At 48.1% G+C, this 24427-nt stretch overlaps 1 protein-coding gene and 1 pseudogene across 1 annotated transcript in view; one reads left to right on the top strand and one right to left on the bottom strand.

The window, feature by feature from the left end:
* The window catches only part of LOC115647547 (solute carrier family 22 member 2-like), a 34765-nt gene extending 28433 nt beyond the window's left edge, over positions 1–6332 (top strand). Inside the window, exon 11 of the mRNA XM_030554263.1 lies at positions 5760–6332. Coding sequence (XP_030410123.1) covers positions 5760–5826 — 67 coding nt within the window. The 3' untranslated portion in view covers positions 5827–6332. The remainder of the gene's footprint in view (positions 1–5759) is intronic.
* Positions 6333–21321: 14989 nt separating this feature from the next.
* Positions 21322–24427, bottom strand: part of LOC115648700 — a 36898-nt pseudogene continuing 33792 nt past the window's right edge.

The raw sequence follows: 24427 nt of genomic DNA, 5'->3' as shown, positions 1-24427 counted from the left end.
CAGTAAATGGGTGGAAGAGACTGGCTGGGCAGGGTGACTGAGACTGAGAAACAGCAGGGGTGAAGAGAAGGTGGTCAGGAGAGAGATCTGATGAGGAGTCAGAGGAAACCTGGGCCTGGCTGGGCAAAGAGACTGGGACAAGGAATCAGGGGCAGGACACGAGATTAGACAAGGAGCCCAAGAGTAGGGAAATAGGGAGTGGGAGTCAGTGTGGATGGAGAATATGTGGAGGGCTATTGGAGCCAGTATGGGGTAGAGAGGCATATTGGTTTAGAAGTTGGGTGGGGAGACTGGGATTGGCTGGGCAAGGGGGGGCAGGTCAGGAGAGGTGAAACTAGGATGTACTGGACACACAGACTGAAACTTGAATGAGAAGCCTAAAGAACGTAAACTCAGATTAGCTAGGTGAGGAGAATGGAACTGGAGCAAGAAGTCAAGGGTGGGAAACATGGGACTGGCATGGGGCAGGCTAGAGCATAGAAGGCTGAAGGGATCACATGGGAAGGGAGGGGGGAATTGGCAGAAAAGTCTGTGCCTTCCGGAGGCTGGAATGGAACCCAAGATTCACAAGTCTCACCATTCCTTCGCTACCAGCAAATATCTGTAAAACCAGCTGGCAAAGCGTGAGACTCATCACTTTCTAGTGATTGTCCACATAAAGGATAACAACATCTCTAAACAAATTAGTATGTGATCATGTAATTAAAGAATCTCATAATGCATAGGCACAAGAGACCAAATTAAGGTTCCACAGGCAAATTTAAGCCTAGCATTTCCTAAATTTTGAGTGGTTAACTTTGCAACCTGAATGCTCTTTTACCTCATATGTGTGTGTGTATTTGTGTGTGTGTATATATATATATAAAATCAGAAAGAGAGAGTGCATGCACTCTCTATATATACATATTATGGTAAATTGCCGGCACTATTATGATGGGTCTTGCGCTTTCTCTTCTTTGGGGGGGGAGTTCAAGGTGCCATTTCTTGCCCCTAAATTGGAGTATTAATTGCCCCATTAGTGTCCTAGAGGAGGGAAGTGGAGAGGGAGGGACCTGGGCCTGCCCTCTACTCCAGGTCCCAGCCCAGGGGCCCTGAGGATAGTGGTGAACCACTTGAACTGACGGTTCCTTCCCCTGGGCTATTTCCCTCTCTTGCCCTTCAGCTTGTGAGGGGCTTCCTGCCCTCCCTCTGCACAAGCCAGGTGCCCATTACCTAGCGTCTAGGACTTCTTAGCCCATCGCAGCACTTCTCCAAACTGTTCTCTGCTCCAACACCAATCCTTTCTGCTCCTACTCCAACACTGTCTGAAGCATGGGTTTTTATCATGTGACTGCAGGTGCTCTAGTTAATCTATAGCTAACTTTCTTCCCCTTACAGGGAATAAGGCTCCCTTCTAACCCTCTCCTGCTGCCCTCTGGCCATGCTGTATCACAGTACAGAGAGAGAGAGAGCGCGCACACGCTATATATGTGAAAACAAAGTTAGCAGTTTCTCAGTAGCTGGAGCCAGGGCCGTCCTTAGGCATAGGCAGAATAGGCAACGGCGTAGGGCCTCACTCTCCCTGGGGGCACCACTCTGCAGGCAGCCCAGACAGTGTAGAAGCAGGGCTGCTGGGTCCTAGAGAGAGCCGAATGCAGCACAGTCTGAGGGACGGGATTGGCTGCTGGGGTCTCTGGGAAGGGGAGGGGGTGGGGGTTGGGAAAGGAGCTCACCTGTGAGTGTGACTCTTTCCCCCCGGCTGAGGTCAGGTGAGGCTGTGGCTCTGGAACCAGTATCCTTTGTTGTCTCCCATAACATCCATTCTTCTCCCCCCTGCCTCAGGGAGCACCCCCTCCTTTCTCCCTCCTCCCCAGGAGCACCCCTCTCTCTCTTCTCCCTCCCCTCCATCAGGGCTGGGTTGGGTGAGGTGCTGGGGGTAGGTGGGGGGAGGGGAGGCTGGCTGCCTGCTGAGGAATGAAAGTGAAAGTAACTCACTTCCTGGGCAGGCAGCCAGAAATGGAATGTCACACAGGGTTTGGATGGGGTTAGCCAGATGTGTGACAAATCGGGATTGGGGTAGAGTGAGCAGATATCCCTATTTTATAGGGACAGTCCCAATTTTGGGGTCTTTTTCTTATATAGGCTCCTTTTACCCCACCCCCCCATCCCTGTCCTGATTTTACACACTTTCTGTCTGGTCACTCTAGGTGGGGGTAATTGGTGCCTATATAAGACAAAGCCCCAAATATCGGGACTGGCCCTATAAAATCAGGACATCTGGATCTGGCCACCCTAGCTGGGGAGCGCCTCTCCCCTGGGCTGGCAGCTGCCAGCTATCCATCTCATCCGGGGGGAGCTGCATAGGGCAGGATGAGCTGCTGTGGCTCCATGAGTGCCCTGTCCCTGAGATCAGATGCTGTGCTAACTTCACCATGGTCCATAAGGCTGGTGGTGGTGCCCATTGGCGTGTGATTAGACCTGAGGGTTTGCTGCTGCTGTTGCCACTCTGCACCCCAAGAGGTGGATTTTGGGGTCCTGCAGTTTTCCACCTATCTCCTCCTCTACTGCAGCTATTGGACCAGCGGGCTGGGGGGTGAGCCAAGCATGAAAGCAGTACTGTGTTGCCATTTAGATTGTCATTTAACAACTTTGTTTGCCAAAGATTCTTGCTAACAATCCTGAATCCAATTTCAATATTTAAAAAAAAAATCAATATCTTAGACAAAAACAGAAAATTAAGTTGTTGACAATTATTAGTGACAGGTTTGGTTTGAGGCAGGGAGTGGGCCAGTTTTCATCAGAGAAACAAAAAACATTGACTGACTTTCCTATAGCCTGTTACTCCTGATAAGAGCCCTCCAACAACTGTAATATGCTCATCTCCTTACTAGTGTATAAAGCAGGGGTCGGCAACCTACGGCACATGTGTCAAAAGGTGGCAGGTGAGTTGATTTTTGATGGTATGCAGCAGCAGGCTGAGTGGCTCAGCCCATCACTGCTCTGGGGTTCCAGCTGCTGCCCTATTGCCAGCTGGGATACCAGCCATCGGCCCCATTCAGCACCTGCTGCTGGCCTGGGGACTCCCAAGGAACCCCAGGCTGGCAGTGGGCTGAGCAGGCCAGCTGAACCACTCAACCTGCTGTCAGCCTGGGGTTCCATTCACTCAGCCGGCAGTGGGCTGAGTGGGCTGGTGGCGGGCTGAGCAGGGCCGATGGGGGGTTGAGTGGCTCAGTCTGCTGCCAGTCTGGGGTACCAGCAGCACTCAGCCTACTGCTACTCCAGGGTTCTGGCTGCCGGCCCCTTGCCAGTCAGGAGCTCAGCCGCCAGCCCCACTCTGCCTCCTGCCAGCCTGGGTGAGCAGAATCCCAGGCTGGTAGTGGGCTGAGGGGGGGGATTGGCGGCCGGGATCCTGGCTGGCAGGAGTTGGTGGTCAGAACCCCAGACCAGCAGCAGGCTGAGCAGGGCCTGGGATCCTTGTCTAGGGTTCCAGCCAGCAGCCCGCTGCCGGTTTGGGGTTTCATTTACTCAGCTAGCAGTGGCCTGAGCAGGACCGGTGGCCAAGACCTCAGATAATAACAATAGTTTATTTATATAATATAGACAGAGAGAAAACTTCTACAAACATTAAAATGTATTACTGGCACGAGAAACCTTAAATTACAGTGAACTTGGCACACCACGTCTGAAAGGTTCCCGATCCGACCCCTGGTATAGAGTGACCATATGTTGTACTAAGATTCTTCTGCTTTTTTTTTTCCCCTGTGAGTCAGTATAACTTTTGCCAGCCCAGAAGTTGGGCAGCCAATGTTTTATGTTTTCACAATGTTTTCTCCAACTTTCATAAAGTAAATACATAATTAATATGAGTTAAAAAGGCCAGGGACACTTCTTTGTGAAGAATCTGTACAGCAGATCATGCCCATAGACGATCCAGAAAAGAAATTTGAGGTTGAATTTTTTAATGTTGTGATGGATAAAGCAGTATCTGTTGTTGATGAAAGGTTTAATACCTTGCAAGTACACCATGAACAGTTTGGATTTTTGTATGACATAACTAAATTCAACGAAATAGGAAAACAAGAGCAACTAATGACAAAGTGCAAGAACCTAGAGAGCCTCCTGAAGCACAGTGATAGTTTTGATTTAAATGGACTTGAACTGTACAAAGAATTGAGTACACTGTCATCAATGTTGCCACATGCAAAATCGGTGATGGACATTGTACAGTTTATTCATACCCGCAAACTTGTTGACATATATCCTAATGTGTACATTGCCACTCGTATTCTACTGACAATTCCTCTAACAGCAGCGTCAGGAGAACGGAGTTTCTCAAAACTAAAGCTCATTAAAAACTATCTCCGCTCTACGAGTCAGGAACGCTTAACTGGTCTTGCTATTCTTGCAATCGAACAAGACACGACTTTGTCTTTGTCATATGATGACATTATTACTGATTTTGCAGCCAAAAAAGCCAGAAAGATTGCTTTTAATTAAAAACAAATCTTTGTTTCAATACCTCTTCATATAAATTTCCAATAAAATTTTGATAAATTAAAAAAAAAATTGCATCATTCTGTCATCAGAATTTTTTCTATAGTGCTGCTTCTTTAGTGCTAGTCCATCAGCATTACAGTGTGCTTAATTAAGTTAAACTGGTTTTAATAACGTGAATGTGGCAATTTTTCCAATACTGTAAGCTTATGTTTGTGTTGCTAAGAGCAGATCAGGCACAGGGGCACCAGTTTAATAATCTCGCCTAGGGCACCATAAATCCTAAGGCTGGCCCTGGCTGGAGCTACTTTTTATCATGATTTTTCATAAATTTCACGACAAGACAGGACCATTAGATCATTAAGTCTGAGGCCCTGTGTATCAGAGGCCATGGAATTTCATCCAATTACTTCTCTATTGAGCCCAGTAACTTGTGTTTGGCTAAAGCAGATCTTCCAGAAAAGGCATCTAGTCTTGACGGCCTCAAGAGATGAAGACTCCACTACAACCTTTGTCTGCTTGTTCCAATGTTAAATCACCCTGTTAAAAAAAACTTTGTGCCATATAACAGACAAAACAAAAAATCTGTTCTACTTGCATATATTTTTGCTCAGACAGAACTCTAGATAAAAATCTATGCTTTATAAAAATGTCCTAGGGAATTATTTTTCTCAAACACAAAATACTGCTTAAAATAAATAAAAGTTTGGTGGTAACACCAGCAAAATGGAGGAAAACCAGAAAGTAAAGGCCAACACGCTATTGATAACTCTGGCATTTATGCTGCATGTCAGTCCTCAGTTGGCATTTCCTGCATTTTGTTGTCTTGTATCACAAATCACTGTTAAAACACTTTTCTCCACCAATCCATATTTAATTGCATACAATATGTACTCCAAAGCAGTCACAGCAGAGCTTGGAAAAAGATGTACTAGCATAGCTGGGTAGTTTGAACACATTCTTTACAACTTGGTGCAAACTTACAGTCCTTTAAATGACTAGCCCTTGGTTGTTTCTTATAAAAACAGATCAGTATTTTGCTATGAAATAGAGAATGCAATGGGGCCTTAGAGCAACCTGATTCCTTTGCAGGTTAGTTCTTCTGTTTGGAAAAGAATTCAAAGATTCATTTTTTTAAATTTGCCAGCCACAAACTAGTTTTTCATTTAATCTAATCAGAGTAGAAGATACGCATCTTTTTAGCTGGTTATTCTTTTTGTTCCTTGGGGTAGCACCTGTTCTTTTCCTTATTCCTCCCAATTGCCTTTTCTGTTTTGTTTCCACAGACAAAGAAAGCACAAAAAAGAAGTGATTTACCTGCATGTTTTAACAACAGAAGTTGCACCAAATTAAGTTAAAGAGCTGCTTCTCCCATGGCCTGCTTTTGATGGTGCATTAATAGACTGAGGACAGAACATTTATATGATATAAACCATCTACTGTCATCATTTCTTTATTCTGCTTTAATACTTGCTACACGTCCTTAGGACAACAGACCACTGGTTATCATTCTCAGAGCTGCATCTGTGACACATCTGCCTTCCACCACTGATCATTACTACTAGCTCTAGCTCAATCCAGGACACTTAGACCGTGGCTTCACTACCACTTACACTGGCAATATCTATGTCGTTCAGGGGTGTGAAAAAAATACAGCCCTCCCCCGAGTGACATACATTTCACCAGCATAAGCGGCAGCATGCAATCTCCTGCTGCCACGGCTACTGCTGCTCATAGAGGTGGTTGTATTACAGCGGCAGGAGAGCTCTCTCCCCTCGGCATAGAGCGGCTATGTGATGAACTAGAAATGTTCTTAATGTTTTCTATGAATACTAGGTTGGTGCCTCAGTGTCCCCTAGGCAGTTCTTAAGTATCTGGCAGAGCAAAGGGCCAGTGCACCTAAATACCTGGCACTCTGTCTCCTAGCAACTAATGGCCTGGGCCCCTCCCCTGCAAAGGTGCCAACTGAAGGTGTTGGAGACAAAGTGATCAGGTGACCTTGTGGCCCAGGAAAGGAGCTAAGCAGACAGGAGGGACTGGAGGGGGTTGTTAGTCTGGAGCTGGCTGAGGGCAGATGTGGGGGTCTGGTTCACTGCCCCCAGAATGGACCCAGCTGAGGGGTCCGGTTTGCTGTATCTACAAGCTCTGTTTTAGACCCTGTTCCTGTCATCGAATAAACCTCTGTTTTACTGGCTGGCTGAGAGTCATGTCTGACTGCAAAGTGGGGGTGCAGGACCCTGTGGCTTCCCCAGGACCCCGCCTGGGTGGGCCCGCTGTGAGAAGCGCACTTAGGGGCAGAGGATGCTGAATGCTCCAAGGAGAGACCCAGGAGGTGAAGACGTGTGAGCTTCTTGCCCTGAACAAGTCTGCTCCAAGGGAGAGGAGGCTCCCCAAAGTCCTGACTGGCTTTGTGGGGAGCTGTTCCAGAGCATCGCCCGGGGACTCCGTGACAGGCTACAGGAGTGATCTTACAGCAGTGCAGCTGCACCAGTACTGCGGTAAGCTCCCTAGTGTAGACATGGCCTTAGAGTTTCCAGAGGCTATTTGTAGGCCAACTATTACAAAAATAAACAGCTCTCCAATCCTGCATGGTATCCTCAAGCCTTTATTGCCTAGAAATCCCACCAGGATCAACTATGCAGAGAACACAAAAATTGGAGGACAAACAGGAATACACAGAGCCAAAGTGTAAAGTGGAGAGAACAGAGCAGAGAAGAGGCTGCAGGAAAACTGGCGAGTCATTACTGACCAATGTAAAGGCATCCGGTTGAGGAGAGGAGACAGACACCAGATGGAGATGGGTTTACGGTACCAAGAAGCTGTTCCCATTGCATTAAAGAAAGTTCATGCTCATCTAACCTCATTATTTTCCTAATATTACTGTTGCACATAATCCTGCATTATAGGTACCACAGGAGAGCTGTGAGATCAGGACTACGAGAGAGATGGGCCACAAAAGATCTCTAGTTGGAAAATCATGGCACTAGGGCTTCTGAGTCTGAAGGATCCCCCATACACCCTGGTACTGTAAACCCAAGCATTGCTCTCCTTCTGTACATGATTCTGATCACATCCATCATCTCACATGGGTGTTTCCCTTCTGATCACTCCCAACTCTGAGCCACAATTTAGGCCCGACGGGATGTGTGACTCAGACCAAAAAAACAAACAACCAAACAAAAAAACCAGCATTGTTCTTCATTCACACTGTGTGCGAGAACTTACTGTTCTTCAGGAAAAGGGCTATTCAAGAAATCCCTCTTCATCAAAAAAAAGTTTGAGCAAATGAGGCCCCCACCCAGCACATCCATGTTAAAAGGATTTAAAACATCCCCTGTAGACAACAAGTAGAAAGTTTAAACAAAAGGCAAAGAGAGTCTTTAGAAGCCATCTAATGTTTGCACTGGTACCTGCCCTAGGACTGGAGTATACATGCTGCTAGTGTTCACTTAGGGTATGGCTACACTTACAGCTGTACAGCACCGGGAATTACAGCTGTCTTCGTACAGCCGTGTAGAGAAAGCGCTGCAGTGTGGCCACACTGACGGCTACCAGCGCTGTTGGGAGTGGTGCATTATGGGCAGCTATCCCACAGAGCACTTGTCCCATTTTGGCACCGTGGGTTGTGGGAAGGGTACGGAAGGGTGCAGGTCATTCCGCTTCCAGTTCCAACGCCCCATGATGCATCGCTTCACATCCCAGCAGTCAGTTTTTTTCCATCCACGTTTGGCGCCATTGTGAGTCTCCCAACGGTTTCTGTGCAGCGCGATTTCTGTGGGAAATGGAGCCCGAGCTGCTGAGGACTTTGCTGATGAGTGTCGCCAGCACATCACGTTTGGCAGTTGAACTATTTCTTCAGCTCCAAAGTGACAGTGAGGAGTCCGACGACGATATAGAGTCGCCTGACGCGTCTGACACTAAATTGCTTGTGGCATTCACCGAAATGCTCAGCACCGTGGAACGCCTCTTTTGGGCTCGGGAAACAAGCACTGAGTGGTGAGATCACATCGTTATGGAAGTCTGGGATGACAATCAGTGGCTGCAGAACTTTCGGATGAGAAAAGCCACTTTCATGAGACTGTGTGCTGAGCTCGCCCCCACCCTGCGGCGAAAGGACACGAGATTGAGAGCTGCCCTGCCAGTGGAGAAGTGGGTGGCTATTGCAATCTGGAAGCTGGCAACTCCAGACAGCTACCAATCGGTCGCGAACCAGTTTGGAGTGGGAAAGTCGACCGTTGGAATCATGTTGATGCAAGTTTGCAGGGCCATTAATCGCATCCTGCTAAGAAGAACCGTGACTCTGGGGAACGTGCAGGACATTGTGGATGGCTTTGCACAAATGGGTTTCCCTAACTGTGGAGGAGCGATAAATGGGACGCATATTCCTATTCTGGCACCACCCCACCTAGCATCCGAGTACGTTAATCGGAAGGGGTATTTCTCTATGGTTCTCCAGGAACTTGTGGATTACTGTGGGCGTTTCATTGACATTAACACAGGCTGGCCTGGAAAGGTGCATGATGCACGCATCTTTTGGAACAGTGGCCTGTTCAGGAAGATGCAGGCTGGAACTTTTTTCCCCCAGACCGGAAAATCACAGTAGGGGATGTTGAAATGCCCATTGTGATCCTTGGAGACCCCGCTTACCCCTTAATGCCATGGCTCATGAAACCGTATACAGGGAAGCTTGACAGGAGCAAGGACCGGTTCAACTACAGGCTGAGCCGGTGCTGAATGACTGTGGAATGTGCTTTTGGCCATTTAAAAGGGTGCTGGCCATCTCTGTATGGGAAGCTAGACTTGGGGGAAAGCAGCATCCCTGCGGTTATATCTGCGTGCTGTACCCTCCATAATATTTGTGAAGGGAAGGGTGAAACATTCAGTCAGGAATGTATCTCCAAGGTTCAATGCCTGGAGGCTGAATTTGCACAGCCAGAGAGCAGGGCTACCAGAGAGGCCCAGCACAGGGCTTCAAGGATTAGGGATGCCTTGAGGGAGGAATTTGAGGCTGAAAACCAACAGTAATGTTTGGTGCCTTGCACGGGAGTGAAGTGCAGTGGTTACAATGTTAGTAGGAATCTGTTTTTCCTAAAATGATTTGCAGTGCCTGTTTCTTTCCTGGGCTAAGGTATCTTTCACTTTCTGCAATAATAAAGACTGTTTTCAAAGCCAAGAATTCATTTATTGAAAAGAAAATAACTTTGACAGACACAACATTTTGGGAACCTAAAATAGCAGGGGAGTGGGATGGTGAACTGTACAGTCACAGGTTTGAATATGTCCTGTCTGGAGTGCTGTGCAATGACTGCTGCACTTCAGGATGAAAATACTGCATGGTGATGGGGGTTGAGTGCAGAGGGTAAGGATTGTAGTTCTCAGGGCTGGTTGGTGAACGTACAGGTGTTGGGGGCAGCTGGTGGTGGTAAGAACCTGGATGCTGGGGAAGGGGGTTTGGAGCTGACATTGGGGCACAAGGGAAAGAGCTTTGGGACGGTGGGGGGCCTGCACTGTAGTGCTCTGCCTGCATGGCTACGAGTGACTGGATAGAGTCCACTTGGTGCGCCAGGATGCTTATCAGCTGTTTTGTGCTTTTCTTCTTAGCCACTGAGTTTCTCTGGCAGAGCCTGCTTTCCCTTTCCCTCCAGTCCTGCAGTTTTTTACTCTCTCTGGCAGAGTGATCCATAACTGCTTTCAGCATGTCTGCTTTGCTTTTTCGAGGCTTCTTCCTGAGGTTTTGTAGCCTCTGAGCAGTGGATGATATGGGCAGTCGAGTAGTCAAGGACACTTTTCAAAAGGCAAAAATAGCAACAGTTAACAGAGGCTGCATTGTTTATAATCTCACCCAGACAGTTATTCCCACACAGTAAAGGAGTTTACAGTCTTCACTTTAGCATATTTTTCCCATACCAAAGAGTGCACATAACCCACAGGAGCCCCGAAATGGTGAGTAAGGGGGACTGATTGCCTCAGGGATGTGTAAGGGTTTCTGTGCGTTGGGGAAAGCAAACTGCTGCAGGGGGCATCTACACTGAACAGCCTCCCAACTGCGGGAAGGAAACAGACGCAGACAGCTTGTGTGTTCAGGAGAGAGCGCCGCCGTGAGGCGTGGCAACCTTTTTATTCTTTCAGTTACAGCGTCATGCATAGCTTACAGCCTTGTTTACTTGTTTCGCATTGGTGGAGGACTCTTTCTTCCCCCTTTCCCCTCACCCGCTGCATGTGGGCAGAGCGTGCTGTACTTTCCTAATCTTGTGATAATATGGAGTCAGCATTCTGAGGCAAATCAGCATTCTGTGGCAAAAGGGGGTTTTGCAGGAAGCGGTTTCTGGTGGCCTGCCAGCCAGGACCGATCCCTACATCTCCCCCTTTTCTTTAAAAGGAGAGGGCAGACGTTTGTTTGGACCATGGGCACCCTTGGGTGCATAACGAAATTAAGGAGGGGATGCACTGAATGCCACAGCAGGCGAGTACGAGGAATAAAAGGCAGAGTCCTCCATAGGTTATTAACTGATGTAACCAACCCCATCCTGGCAGCCAGCTAGATAGCCAGTCCCACCAGGAGGAAAATGGGTCACTGTTAATTTGAATTTGAGCAGTAAGATTCTTAATAATGGCTAATTGATTTTCAATAGCATGAGAATGATCAGAAATATTAAAACAGCACATATCATTAACTTTTTCACAACCATAATGATGCAGAAGCAAAAGATAATCAATAGCAGCTCTATTTTGCAAAATGCCATGGCGTAATTGCGTTTGTTCCTCATTAAGCAATGCCACTGCAATGGACGTGGCATTAACAGCTTTAGCTGCTGAACAGGCTAACCGATTAAGATTTTTACTATTCATAATTGTTAAGCCAGGTATACCAACCAAGGAGGCAGCCAGGGCCACATATTCGGTTTTGGACAGGAGATCGACTTTGGAGTCGCAATCAGCTGACAACTGAGTGTACGAGCGCTTTGCTCGTGGTCTATGTTCAGACCGGGGAAGAAGAATAAGGGACAGGCGGCTGATGCAGCAATAGGTGCCATCAGTAAGATTAGCTGGGATGTAATTAAAGGTTCGGTCAGTGCATGTCCAGAACCACCCAGGGGGCAATTTTATGTGCTTGTAGAGATAAGAAATATTATATGGCCTGGAACAATTAAGGGGGGTGGCAGGGAGAGTGACACAGGTGTGTGCTGTGCAATTGGTCATACGTGCACAGCTAGCATTTAAATCAGCAACATAAGGGGTAAGCAACTGAACAGCCCCATCTGGAAGGCGTTGGGACTGGGGTCCCCAATTATGATAGGCTGAGAAGCTCAAATTCTTAATTGTGGTGTTGCTTTCTAAGCTGGAGTAAAACCAGGTACTATTTTCTATTTCATTGGCATCATGGCAAACTGGGATAAGGCATGTACCAAGTAATTGTCCTACTGCTGTTTGCTGGGAAAGGCAAAAATCAGTACGATTAATAGAAAGAGCCAGAACCTCCCATACATTGGTAGCTGGGGAATAGGGGGGATGCATTGCTGCCTCAGACCCCAAGGGCAGACAAACAACAAATATTATGCTCAGTAAGACACAAGAATTAGCATGCAAACAAGTAATAAGGGCAAGCAACAAATTTTCTGGGGACTTCTCCTTATCTTGTTGTTCTAGCAGGTGTTCAGCTTGCCGGGAGAGAGACTTTATTTGCCCCCACGTCACTGGAGCATTGGGTGGACCACGGCGTCGCTCGTGAGACAGAGTCACTGTTGTGGTCACTAACGAATTAAAGTTGGGAATAGGGTTGTTAAGGCCCTGGTGCCACGCCATGCTGTGGGTCGCTGGTGGGGTCCTCCTTCCACGGACGTATGTAACGAGCTGGGACCCACACCGGTCCTTGTGGTGTGCTGACAGCCGCGTATCCCCGCCCCCAGGTTATCAGCGGAACTGGGGCACTCCACGTAGTGCCGGGGAGTTGCCGATACGTCACTTTCGGGGCGGGGAGTTCCTCCTTGCACCTAAAATGCTTTTGTAAGCGGGAAACATAATGGGTACCATCAAAAACAAGATTTAAATGATTGATTGTGTATAAAACGTGTGCTAACCACTCCTCCTTGTCTGGCAAGGTGGGCGGAATTCCCTCTTTTGTTTTTTGTTGGAGGAGGGCTGTTTTTAAGGTGCGGTTAGCACGCTCTACAATGGCCTGGCCCTGTGAATTGTAGGGGATGCCAAAGGTGTGCACAACGCCCCAACGGGAGCAAAATGCAGCGAATTGTTGAGAACAATATGCAGGCCCATTATCTGTTTTGAGCTTGGCTGGGATGCCCATAACAGAAAAGCAACGAACAAAATGGTTGATAACGTGTCGAACACGTTCTCCTTTGTGGGGTGTGGCCCAAAGGTAACCTGAGTAAGTGTCAACAGTAACATGAAGAAAATTCCAAGGGGAAAAAGGGGGAAAACGGGTGACATCCATTTGCCAGAGCTGATTGGCGCCGAGGCCGCGGGGATTAACGCCAGTGGGAGGGTAGGAATGAAGGGAGGAACACTGCGGGCATTGTTGGACAACAGCCTTAGCTTCATCCAATGGAATGGAAAATTGTTGCGCAAGCGCTTTAGCATTTTGATGATGAAAGGCGTGGCTGGAGGTAGGGGAGTGAACCCAGGAAATGCGCACTTGTGCATCAGCATAAGCGTTGCCTTCAGATAACGTTCCGGGGAGGGGAAGGTGGCTACGGATATGTGCAATGAAGAATGGATGGGTCCGGGCACGTAACAATTGCTGGAGGGTAAGGAAAAGGGCAAGGAGTGACCGCTCCATGAGTGGAGTAACATAACTTCCGGCTATAGCAGTACCAACATTTGCAACATAAAGACTGTCTGTAATAACATTGAGTGGAATATTGGGGAACTGAGAAAAGGCTAAGCAGAGAGCAGCAAGTTCCGCTCGCTGAGGGCTGGTTTGGGGAGTAGTAAATTTTGAATGCCATTGTGCGTCAGAACGCCAGGAAACCACACCACGGGTGGGGCAGCCATCAGTAAAAACTGTAAGTGCGTTAGTTATAGGGGTATGTTGGCAAAGGTTACGAAACACAGTGGGAAGGTGACGAATGGCATGTAAGCGGGGGTCCTTGCTAGTGTGATAGGAAAGAGAACCCACAAAACCTGCTAAAGCCAGTTGGAGGGCATCAGAAAAAGCAAGGGCTGATTCAGTGCTGCGCAATGGGAGAGGAAGGACAATTTCCACAGGATCTAATGCAAAAAGGGCACGACAACGGTGTCGGCCTTTGGTAATGAGCTGAGCAATCATGAGCTCCAAGGGGGACAAGGTATTAGGAGGAGAATGTGGGAGGTAGAGCCATTCAAGAATATGTAGCGGGGCAGCAGCAGGCTCCTGAGCCACAATGGCGCAGGGCTGCAGGGTGTCACAGAGACAGATTAACTTTGGTGGCACATTCTCGCAGGCACGATCCACCCAGCGTTGGGCTAAAAGCTGATTTAATGCAGTTAAAACAGCCAATTGTTCAGTAGAAAGGGTAATAAGATCTGAGGGATGTTTACCTTGAGTGAGGGCCATAAAGAGGGGACGCAGTGTTTGAGTGGTAATTTGATAATAGGGGCGGAGCCAATTAATAGCTCCCAAAAGTTGTTGTAAAACCACATAAGTGACAGGGTTGGGAAGGTGAAGAGAAGGAAGGATTGGTACGGAGTAGGTGGCATGAAGCTTATGGCCCAAATATTGAAAGGGTTCATGAAGCTGAACCTTTTCAGGGGCAATCTGTAGCCCATAACTTTGCAGAGAAGAGGTTAATTGACTAAGCCACTCCTTTGGGAGGACAGGGGCGGCGACCAAGATGTCATCCATATAATGGTAAACAAGGAGAGAGGGGAACTTTTGCCGAAAGGGGGTTAGGGCAGTGTTTACATAATGCTGGCACAAGGTGGGGCTATTAAGCATGCCTTGAGGGAGAACAGTCCACTGATAACGTTGGGTTGGGCAAGAATTATTAAGGACAGGAACTGTAAAAGCAAAATACTTTTTATCTTGGTCTTGGAGCGGGATGGAGAAGAAGCAATCCTTTAAATCGATTACAGCCAATTGGAAACCTTGGGGGATAAGATTTGGATTTGGGGAGCCGCATTGCAGGGGGCCCATGGGCTCTAGGATTTTATTAATGGCTCGCAAATCATGTAATAGCCGCCATTTTCCTGATTTCTTTTTTATTACGAAAACAGGAGTATTATAGGGACTGGTGGTGGGTTCAAGGTGTCGGGCTGTACATTGTTCCTGAACTAAGGCATTGAGTGCAGCCAGCTTTTCGGCGGGAAGGGGCCACTGTTCCACCCAAACAGGGGAATGAGGTTTCCATGAGAGGGCTAAGGCGGTGGAAGCAGCTGCCATATGAAGGCAGAGAAAATTACCTTAACTAAAGGGGTGGATAGAAAAAGAATTCACGATAAAGGTGGTCCAACTGTTCCCAGTCGGGAGGTAGGGCACTTAAGGCTAGGCACCAGTCACGGTCCTCGCCATACTCCTCCTCATAAAACGCCGCAGGCGGCTGGCTGGGGTTGGTGAGTATAAAATATACTTCAAAGTGGCCTCCTATTTGTCGAATATACAGAAATGGGCGAAGGGCCGCAGGGCAGGAAGTTTGTGAATAAGAGCGTCGGACAAACAACCGGTTACGGTAAGAGGGGTCACATATTACTCTATAGGCATTTTGTGCAGCTGGATTGGAGTTGTCGCAGTGTATGCCAGTGTTGAGGAGGGGGCTAACAAGAGCCGTATAAATGTCGGTTGGAGGCCAGCTTTCGTTGTAATAATGATTGTGATACGGGTGCATAAGTTTAAGGAAGTACAAGCGTAGCTCCTAACTGAGAAAGGAGATCTCGGCCCCACAGGTTAAACCCAATGGGAAGGATACAGGGTTTAATTTGAGCCACTGTTAGTTGTGTGGCAGGGTCCACCACTGGTAGCCAGTTGCTACTTCGTTTGGAGGCTTGGCTACCTCCAACACCCCACACCGAAGGGGCCACTTCGGAGGGCCAGGAAGGGTCCCACTCCTTGTCTGCTATCACTGAGACGTCAGCCCCAGTGTCTAAGAGCCCCGTCAAAACCTTACCGTGGATCTGATAAGAACAGGTAGGCTTACGACTGTGTATGTGCTGGAGCACGGCGGCGACCTGAGGGTGGTAAATTGGGTCAGGTGTTACCTTTCCGTCGGTGGTGGGTTGCAGGGGGTCAGCGCGTGTGGAGCCAAATCCCCCTGTACGTTCCTGTAGGGAAACTGCGGGACAATGGTAAGGAAGCAACAACAATTGGGACCAGGACTCCCCTTTCTTAAGGGACAGCGGAAGCTGCCCCCAATATTGGGCATAGATGGTGCCAGTATAATCAGCATCAATGACCCCTGGGACAGTCATAATGTCTTTATAGTGAGCGGAAGAACGGGGGAGCACAAGCCCCACCGTTCCAGGAGGGAGGGGGCCCCGAAGTTGAGTGGGCATTAGGAGTACCTCCCCGGGGAGCTGAGAATTCATGTCTTGTGCGTTTTCCAGATCGATACCCGCACTGCCAGAGGTGGCAGGGGGAGGGAAACCGCTCTCTCCCTCGGTTAGACCGGGGCCCGAGGGGAGCCCGACTGGGAGTTTCCCGAGGGGGTAGAGCGGCACTGATTAGCCCAATGGAAGCCTTTGTTACACTTGGGGCATTTTTTGTTCGGGCGGGTTCCACCCCCTCCTCCTGGTGGTTGTCCCCGCTCGCGGCTAGCTCCTCCCCCCGGCGCCCGGCACTCCCGGCGAAAATGGCCCAGCTTGTTGCAATTAAAACAATTGCCCAGAGGTTTGCTGCTGGCGCGCAAGGCTCCGGCAAGCAACGCCATGGCGTGGGTCTGTGTCCCCACCTCGGCACAAGCCTGGATCATGTCCGCCAAAGAGTACTGCGCGCGGTGAATGACTGCTTGGAGAATGCGGCGACAATCGGCATTAGCTTGCTCTGCCGACAGCCGACGAATGAGTTCTTCTTGGGCTTCTGGGTTATCAATTTGTCGGGCAATGGCTTCTTTTAATCTATCTACAAACTGATGGAATGGCTCAGAAGACCCTTGTCTAATACTGGTAAATGACGACAAGGGCTTGCCAGTCGCGGGAACGCGACGAAACGCTCGCATGACGGAGAGTGCGGTGCGTTTGAAGGATTCTGTCGGGAGCTGCAGTTGCGCATCCACCTCCGCGAACTGTCCTGACCCATAAATTTGGTCAGGAATGTTTTCCGCAGAGGAGCAGGCCAATGCTGCAGCCTGAAACTCACTGTCCCACACACAATACTGGGCGGGAGATAAAATCATTCGGAACAGGTGTTTCCAGTCTGTCGGTATCATAGTATAAATTGTGCCTAGCGCCTCAACGAGACCCTCCACATAAGTGGACTTAAGGCCGGATTGGCGAATCCCGTTATTCAGTTCGCTAATAACCTTGAACGGCAATGGGCTATGTGCAGCAAGTGTTTCTCCGGCCGCGTTCAAGCTATATTTAACTGGATAAAGGGCTGGGAATTCTCCCTCCCACTCCTCCAACAAGGGGGAAGCTTCTGTCGCTATCGCCTGCTGGAAAGCGGCTTGCACCGCGCTCTGAGTCGGCGAGGGCGAAGGGGAAGGAGAAAGAGGCGACGGTAATGGGGGATTAAAAAGGGTAGGACTGGGAGCCGTCGCCCTAAGGGGAGGATAAGGGGATGTAGGTTCCGTGACCTGGGATGAAGTTGGGGTAGGGGTGGGAGAGGCAAGCGGGGGCGCCTCCTTCCACAAGTGCCCGATTGCCTCTGCGCAGCGTTGCCACAGCAAGATGTGTTGGATGGGCGCTCATGGCTCTTTTCGAAGCCGTTCGCCTATCTTTTGCCAGTCAGAAACCTCGAGAGACCCTCTCTCGGGGTACCAAGGGCACTTAACCTCTATAACATGGAGTAAATCCTCCACATGTTGCTGTGCTGCTGTTATGCGACCAGTTACCTTGAGTAACTTAACCAGCTCTTTCGCATGAGCCTTCTGTTGCACGGACAAGTCCCCCCCCATACTCACGAGGGAGTGCGCAAAGACGCACTGTGGTGCACCACGGCTCGACCGGCCGGTGGGTACGGAGGGCTGGAATCACGTCGGGGTCACCAGATGCGGGAAGGAAACAGACGCAGACAGCTTGTGTGTTCAGGAGAGAGCGCCGCCGTGAGGCGTGGCAACCTTTTTATTCTTTCAGTTACAGCGTCATGCATAGCTTACAGCCTTGTTTACTTGTTTCGCATTGGTGGAGGACTCTTTCTTCCCCCTTTCCCCTCACCCGCTGCATGTGGGCAGAGCGTGCTGTACTTTCCTAATCTTGTGATAATATGGAGTCAGCATTCTGAGGCAAATCAGCATTCTGTGGCAAAAGGGGGTTTTGCAGGAAGCGGTTTCTGGTGGCCTGCCAGCCAGGACCGATCCCTACACCCAACATTTTCCACAGGAGTTAATCCTAGAAGATCTCGCTGCTGTGGGTCACCTGGGAAGAGCGGGAGGGTCTTCTACAGCAATGTGGATTCCGCCCTGGTCCCTATGCAGCTTGCCTGTGTGCAGCAATGGTCCCCCCACCCCTCACGGCACAGTGGCGTGGACGCGTTAGCCTGACTGGGACAAGGACCACAGTGGCTTTCCCTATAAACTTGTGCAAGGGCATTGCCCATGCTCTGGCTGAAACTTTTGAAGAGATTACCGAGGCCGATTACCGCAATGTGATAGACCACACCAATGGGCTATTTCACATCTAGGCATGCATGCATGCAGCCCTAACGCTCCCTCCTCTCCTGAAACATTTCCATCCTGAAAATAAAAGCCGCTTACCGGGAACCCGCTCCTCTGCTTGTCCTTCACCAAGTACCAGCTGCTGTGACTGGCTACCTTCCTCCTGGCTTGAGAAGAGCTCCAGGTTGCATGCCTCCTGGGACTCCGGGGTGTCTACCCCCACCCCAGTACCCTCACTCTGTTTCCTCCCCTTCCTGCTCCCCCTCCCCTCCTGCTCTGAAGTGTCCATCGTGGTCGTCGGATCGGCAGTGGAGTCACCCCCAAGTATCGAGTCCAGCTCCTTGTAAAAACCGCAAGTTGTGGGGGCAGCACCGGAGCAGCAGTTTCCCTCAAGGGCTTCGCAATAGGCACTCCGCAGCTCTTTCACTTTAACCCTGCACTGCACTGTGTCCCGGTCATGGCCCCTTTCCGGCATGGCCCTTGAGATCTGCCCATAGGTATCGTAATTCCTACGGCTGGAGCGCAGCTGTGACTGCACAGCTTCCTCACCCCAAACACTGATGAGGTCCAGCAACTCGCCATTGCTCCATGCTGGGGCTCATTTGGCACGTGGCGGCATGGTCACCTGGAAAGATTCTGATTGCACTCCACACCTGGCTGAGCAAAACAGGAAGGGGATTTTTAAAATTCCCACGGCATTTAAAGGGTGGGTCACCTTAGGCCAAGGCAGTAGAGTGCGAACTGATGAGCAGAGTGGCTGATCAGGCATTCTGGGATACTTCCAAATACTCTGGAGGCCAATTACAGCGCTTTTGGTGGCCACACTGGCGGAGCAGCGCTGCATCACCAGCGCTGCAATCGTTATTCCCCAGGCAGGAGTACAGCCAGCGCTGCAACCAGGGAGATGCAGCGCTGTATGTGCCTTGCAAGTGTGGACAGTGAATAAGTTGCAGCGCTGTAAACCCACCACCAGCACTGCAACTCTCCAGTGTAGCCATACCCTTAGTAACATAACTGCTGCTAGACCTGAAGATTCCCCATATTGTAACAGAGCGTCCCTGTCTGCATGGGAGATAACTGTTTTTAAGCCTATCATCCATGCCACACCCGTCAATCAAACCCTGCTTCTCCTGACAGTGAGTTCATATCCACATACATCACTAGACAAATGTCTCCAGCCTTTAGTTCCAGGATAATCACCAGCTCTCTGCAGAGGTAGAGTACTTGGGCTCTTTGCAGGGGCTGGCCCACAGGTGCAATCACACAGCCTTACAGCGATTCTGCATTACACCAGGATTGCACAATCAGGTTTATTTTGTTTCCAGGATTTCCCTACAATACAGCTCAGGTGCAGCAATGTGACACACAGGTGGGCAAGGTTTGCTTGCCTTCCCTTATGGGTAAGTGTGATGAAACGGTCCATTATCTTGGAGTTGGGGGTCCCATCAAGAGAATTCCAACTCCCAAGCCTGCAGTGAATTGAGTCTGAACTTCCCCCTTGCATTAGGTCAAGAGAGGGAATCCAGAGGAGTCTGGAACTAGCTTATTCCCTGCTTCTAGAAGAGACCCAGGGAAGGTTTCTAGCACTTCTTCATTCTCCACAGTACCCAGAGGGCAACATGAAAACCTAGACAGAAAAATTGTTCTGCCGCCTTCTTTAGAAGGGGAACTGAAGAAGCCTGGCCTCTGCTGCCACCTAGTGCTAGGAGACCAGAGAAGACTTCACACCAGAGCCAGCAGCTGGGGAGGAGATTACAGAGATTCGAACATCCTCCTCCTTGTTCTTGCACCCAGTTTTCCCAAATCCTGGGACTGGCAATGATAAAAGTGCAGGATTCGGATACTGGGGGCAGAGGGGAATACCTGGATTTTAGCCATTGCCTTCCTAGTACAGCTGAAGGGCTGCTTCAACTCACAATATGCAGCATGAAGAAATTTACCAGTATAGATTCAAATGCTTCCTGAGCGTATCTAGTTTTCAGTTAGTTTAGCTGAACAACAACAAAAAAATGGGCTTGTAACTGGAGGTAGGAAGAGCTGAATGAGGCAGCACACATTTATTCTGCTCTCTTCTTTGCCCATCTCCATGCCTCTGACCTTCTGCCATTTCCACTTTCCTCCAGGTCTGCCCACATTCACTGTTCACTCCAATATTCTCCTACTCCACATTACTTTCTTCTGCAGTTTAGGGCTTTTGATTACCCCTGTTCCTTCTCACATTCCAGGTCTATCTCCAGCCCTTTGAACATACTCCTTTCAAAATATTATAAACATGTTGGAGGCGAGGGGCTTTAAAAGGATTATTAAACTCTTATATTTAGCAAAACAGTCTGACCAAGTGCAATTAGAAGAGCAGTTATTAAACACTGTTAAACTCCCCCTCTACAAATGGAATCTCTCATCCATAAAGGGTCATTAAAATTCCTTTTCCTGGCTGAAAAACACCAGACACCTTGTAATGTATATGAACTAAGGGGCATGAAATAGTCACTCCAGGTTTTAAACTACTTATATAGACAGGAATTGCCAGACTGGATCAGGTGGTGATCCATCTTGTCCAATAGCCTCTCTCTGACATTGGCTGGCACCAGATGTTGCAAAGGGAAGTGGAAGGAACCATGCAGTAGCAGTTATGGAATAACTGGCCTACAGAAGCAGTTTCTTCCTAACTCCCATTTATTAGAGGCTGCTTATGCCCGGAAACATGAGGACTTTTATCTCCCTCTCCCTGCTATCCTTATGTAGTGTCTGAGAAGGAGATAAAGGTCTTTATGTAGTAGTCCTTACGTAGTGGTTTTGACTGGATAGGGGGTTATGAAAAGTCTCTTTTCATTTCCATTAACTGCTGATAACATGAAGACACCAGTAATTACAAGATGTCTTCCTGTTGACTTTAGCCAATGGATTGGTTGTGATACCATGACATGGAAAGATAAGGTGAGTGAGGTAATATCTTTGATTGGACCAACTTCCGTTGGTGAGAGAGACAAGCTTTCAAGCTTACACAGAGCTCTTCTTTGGGTCTCTCAGAACTTTGTGTGGTTCGAAAGCTTGTCTCTCTCACCACAGAAGCTGGTCCAATCAAAGATATTATCTCAATCACCTTGTGTCTTTAATATCATGGGACCAACATGGCTACGACTACACTATATATCCTGACATACACACTTCATAGTTCTGCACACTGATGGCCCAGTTCTGCTCAAAGTACCAATGCAATCAGCATATCTGCAACAGGATCCTAGTTCCAAGTATAACTAAAAAAGAAGGTGTTGAATTCATTGTTCACTTAAAGGGGAAATTCATATGGTTTAAGTCACATTCCAAAACGCCACAAAAGAAAACCTCTGAATTCTTAGTGAGAACTGTCATTTTGTCACAATCCAGCCTGGACCGGAAAGGCTTGCTGGATACCAGGAAAGCAATGCTGCAGATAAAGCCACTTGTAACTGGGACAGGTTTTGTATTGCATACAATTATAGATATTGACTTTCCACATTCCAAGGGGAGATATATTATTTGAGTGGGTGCAAGCACAGAACTACAGAAAATGCTTTTGCCTTCACACTCATGAAATTGTGACTGGAAGTAAATATTCTTAGAACTGCTAGGTGACCCCCAAGAAGTTACATATGCTGAACCTGTACTATGCAGTTTTTATTACAATACAGCTGTATTTATAGACATTCAAATCCAAGAAGGAATTTTTACATTTGGTCTTCGCACTCTGATTTATTCCTCTCAGACTCAACTGTTCTCATTGCATGTCTTTCATTTTATTTGCCACACATAGCTTTTCTACGTGTGCTCATTAGATAAATTAATAAACTAGAAAACTTCTAGGTTACCAGGTTTGTTAGGTTGGTGGCATGATTTCTCCTACATGGACTCATAACACATCTCAAAATTAATTGCAGTCCAGTCAAATCTAAACCAAGAACAAGCTCATTGTACTTCATCAATTGCCAACTCCTCTGGGACGAGGTTACACTACAAATTCCACCAGGCCCAGAAGGAGTTTAGCAGGAATCTTCAGGCTCAACTGCAACCTCTTCTCACCTGGCTTGTTGTTATTAACTGTTTAGTGCCAGCAGTGTGCTTGGCTCACTACAAGACTCAGAATGAAAACCACCCCTGCCCCAAAGTGCTTGGAATCTAAGACAGACACTGATGATGGGGCACTCTGGAGAGGTGTCTGAACCGTTCACTTCTAGCGACTCTCAGTCTTATGGAGAAGGTGGTTGCTGTGCAGATGGAATGAGCAGGACACTCAGTAAGGAGTAACCAACAGGGAGACTAGAATGGGAAAAGGAAATGAATGGGGCTTCCAAAGGGATGTACTGAGAGTTGAGACCAGAAATGTAAACTGGACTGGGATTGGGGGTGGGAGTCTTAGATAACGGTTAGTCAATGGCCTCAGTGCAGTTAGGAACCTCCATTCTCTCAAAGCCAGCAATTACCTCAGGATTATATTTAGTTTCCGCCACCTTGGGGCAAACCACACACCTGACTGGTGATGGTGGTTCCTGAGGCACTTTACTCACAGTCATCTTTCCAACACCAAACTGGTTGGCAACAGATCTGTAGCAGTCTGGGGTAGCCAGCTTCCAGATGGTTATAGCAACCTGTTTCTGGACCAGCAAGGGTGCCGTCATCTACACTGGAGGGTAGGAGCAAGCCAGATCCACTGCTGGCCATTCCAGGTCTGCATAACGATGTGATCCCACCAGGCTATGCCAGAAGCACCAGTGTACATAGGGAGCATCAACAAATATGCCGATTATACTAAGGAGCATTTGCCACTGCAGGTCTGCCAAGACAGGGTACTCTTCTTCCTCTGCCGCCTCTTGCTCCATCACGAAATCCATCATCCATCAGGTACCTTTGGTGAGTCAGAAAACACCACTGAAATATCCACCAGCACTTCATGAAAGCTCTGCCCCTTTCCTGACACAGGAGCGAAGGCAAAAGGAGAAGCTCGTCAAAAGGCACCTCCTCCATCTTGCTGGCTCCAGTAGCTGGGAGCTCAAAGATCAAAATGACTGCTCGGCAGGTTGCATTGGTGAGCTGTTCAAACTTTCAGTAGCATACAGAGTGGTCAATAAAGTTTGCCCACAGTGCACCACAGTCAAAGGGCTAGAGTGGCCACATTTCAGGAGGACAGTAGGGACTTTGGGATATGGTTGGTTTGACTTGGGTCAGTGTGCTGCAGTGTGGATGCCAGGGCCCAGGTTCAACCCCAGAAAAATCTTAATGTAGGATTACTAATCAACCAGTGTAGACTTTCAAGTCCAGAGTTCTCTAACATGGGTCAGCTGACTCAAGTTCTACTAACCCTGGGATTTCATTGCAGTGTAGACATACAGAGATTACTTTACTTTAGGGTATTAATAAGTACTCAGATACTACAGAGATGATGGCAATGCAATTATCTGAATAGATGCGTGTGTTGTCTACGTGACTGGCAACCAAAAGTTTCAAAACTACTGTCCTAAAATGTAAATACATTATAAAACGGTAAGAGGGAAGAAGGTACTTGGTAGCTTGCTGTGCCTTTTGGACAATGAAGTAGAAAAAAAAACCTTAAGTATGTGGAACCAGGGATCAGAGGTGCATGAAAGGAATTAAGGTTCTACGGTGCGTGTTATTTAAAAACTCTTTGTATTATTGTGCCAAAGACAGATCACATTTGGAGTGTGCAATTTCTTGCGTTTGCACGTGGAGGTAGATAATTTTCCCCCTAGGATTTTCTTGCCTGCAAAGATGAAGCAAAAGCAAAAAGGGAATCAGGACAATGATGAAGTGAGAAAAGAGCATGCAATACCCAGGAACATAGAACACGAGTGATCAGCTAAATAAAATGGCAACATTTTCAGAAGTGTTTTAGTCTCATTTTCAGAAAGTGATTTAGGCAGTTTGGAGTAAGAGACTAATTGGAATTTGGCTCTTAAGTGCTTAAGTCACTTTTGAAAATGGTCTTATGCTCCTAAATCACTTAGACACTTGAACTAGCATATTTGCTGTTGGGTAAAATTTTCAACTTCAGCATCACTGTTTGTAATTCACTTGAGATGAATATCCTGCAGTTTTTTTGTTCTCGTTGGATGATCAAGCACATACTACCAACTGTTGACTTAATGCTTTATCTAAGGTACACAAGCATAAGCCAAACTTTTAGCCTGTGTGTAGCCCCGTCGATTGCAATGGGACCACTC

The sequence above is a fragment of the Gopherus evgoodei genome, chromosome 3 (assembly GCF_007399415.2).
Source record: "Gopherus evgoodei ecotype Sinaloan lineage chromosome 3, rGopEvg1_v1.p, whole genome shotgun sequence".
NCBI lineage: Eukaryota > Metazoa > Chordata > Testudines > Testudinidae > Gopherus > Gopherus evgoodei.
The sequence above is the reverse complement of the archived record's forward strand: the minus strand, read 5'-3'. Positions and strand labels throughout refer to the sequence as shown.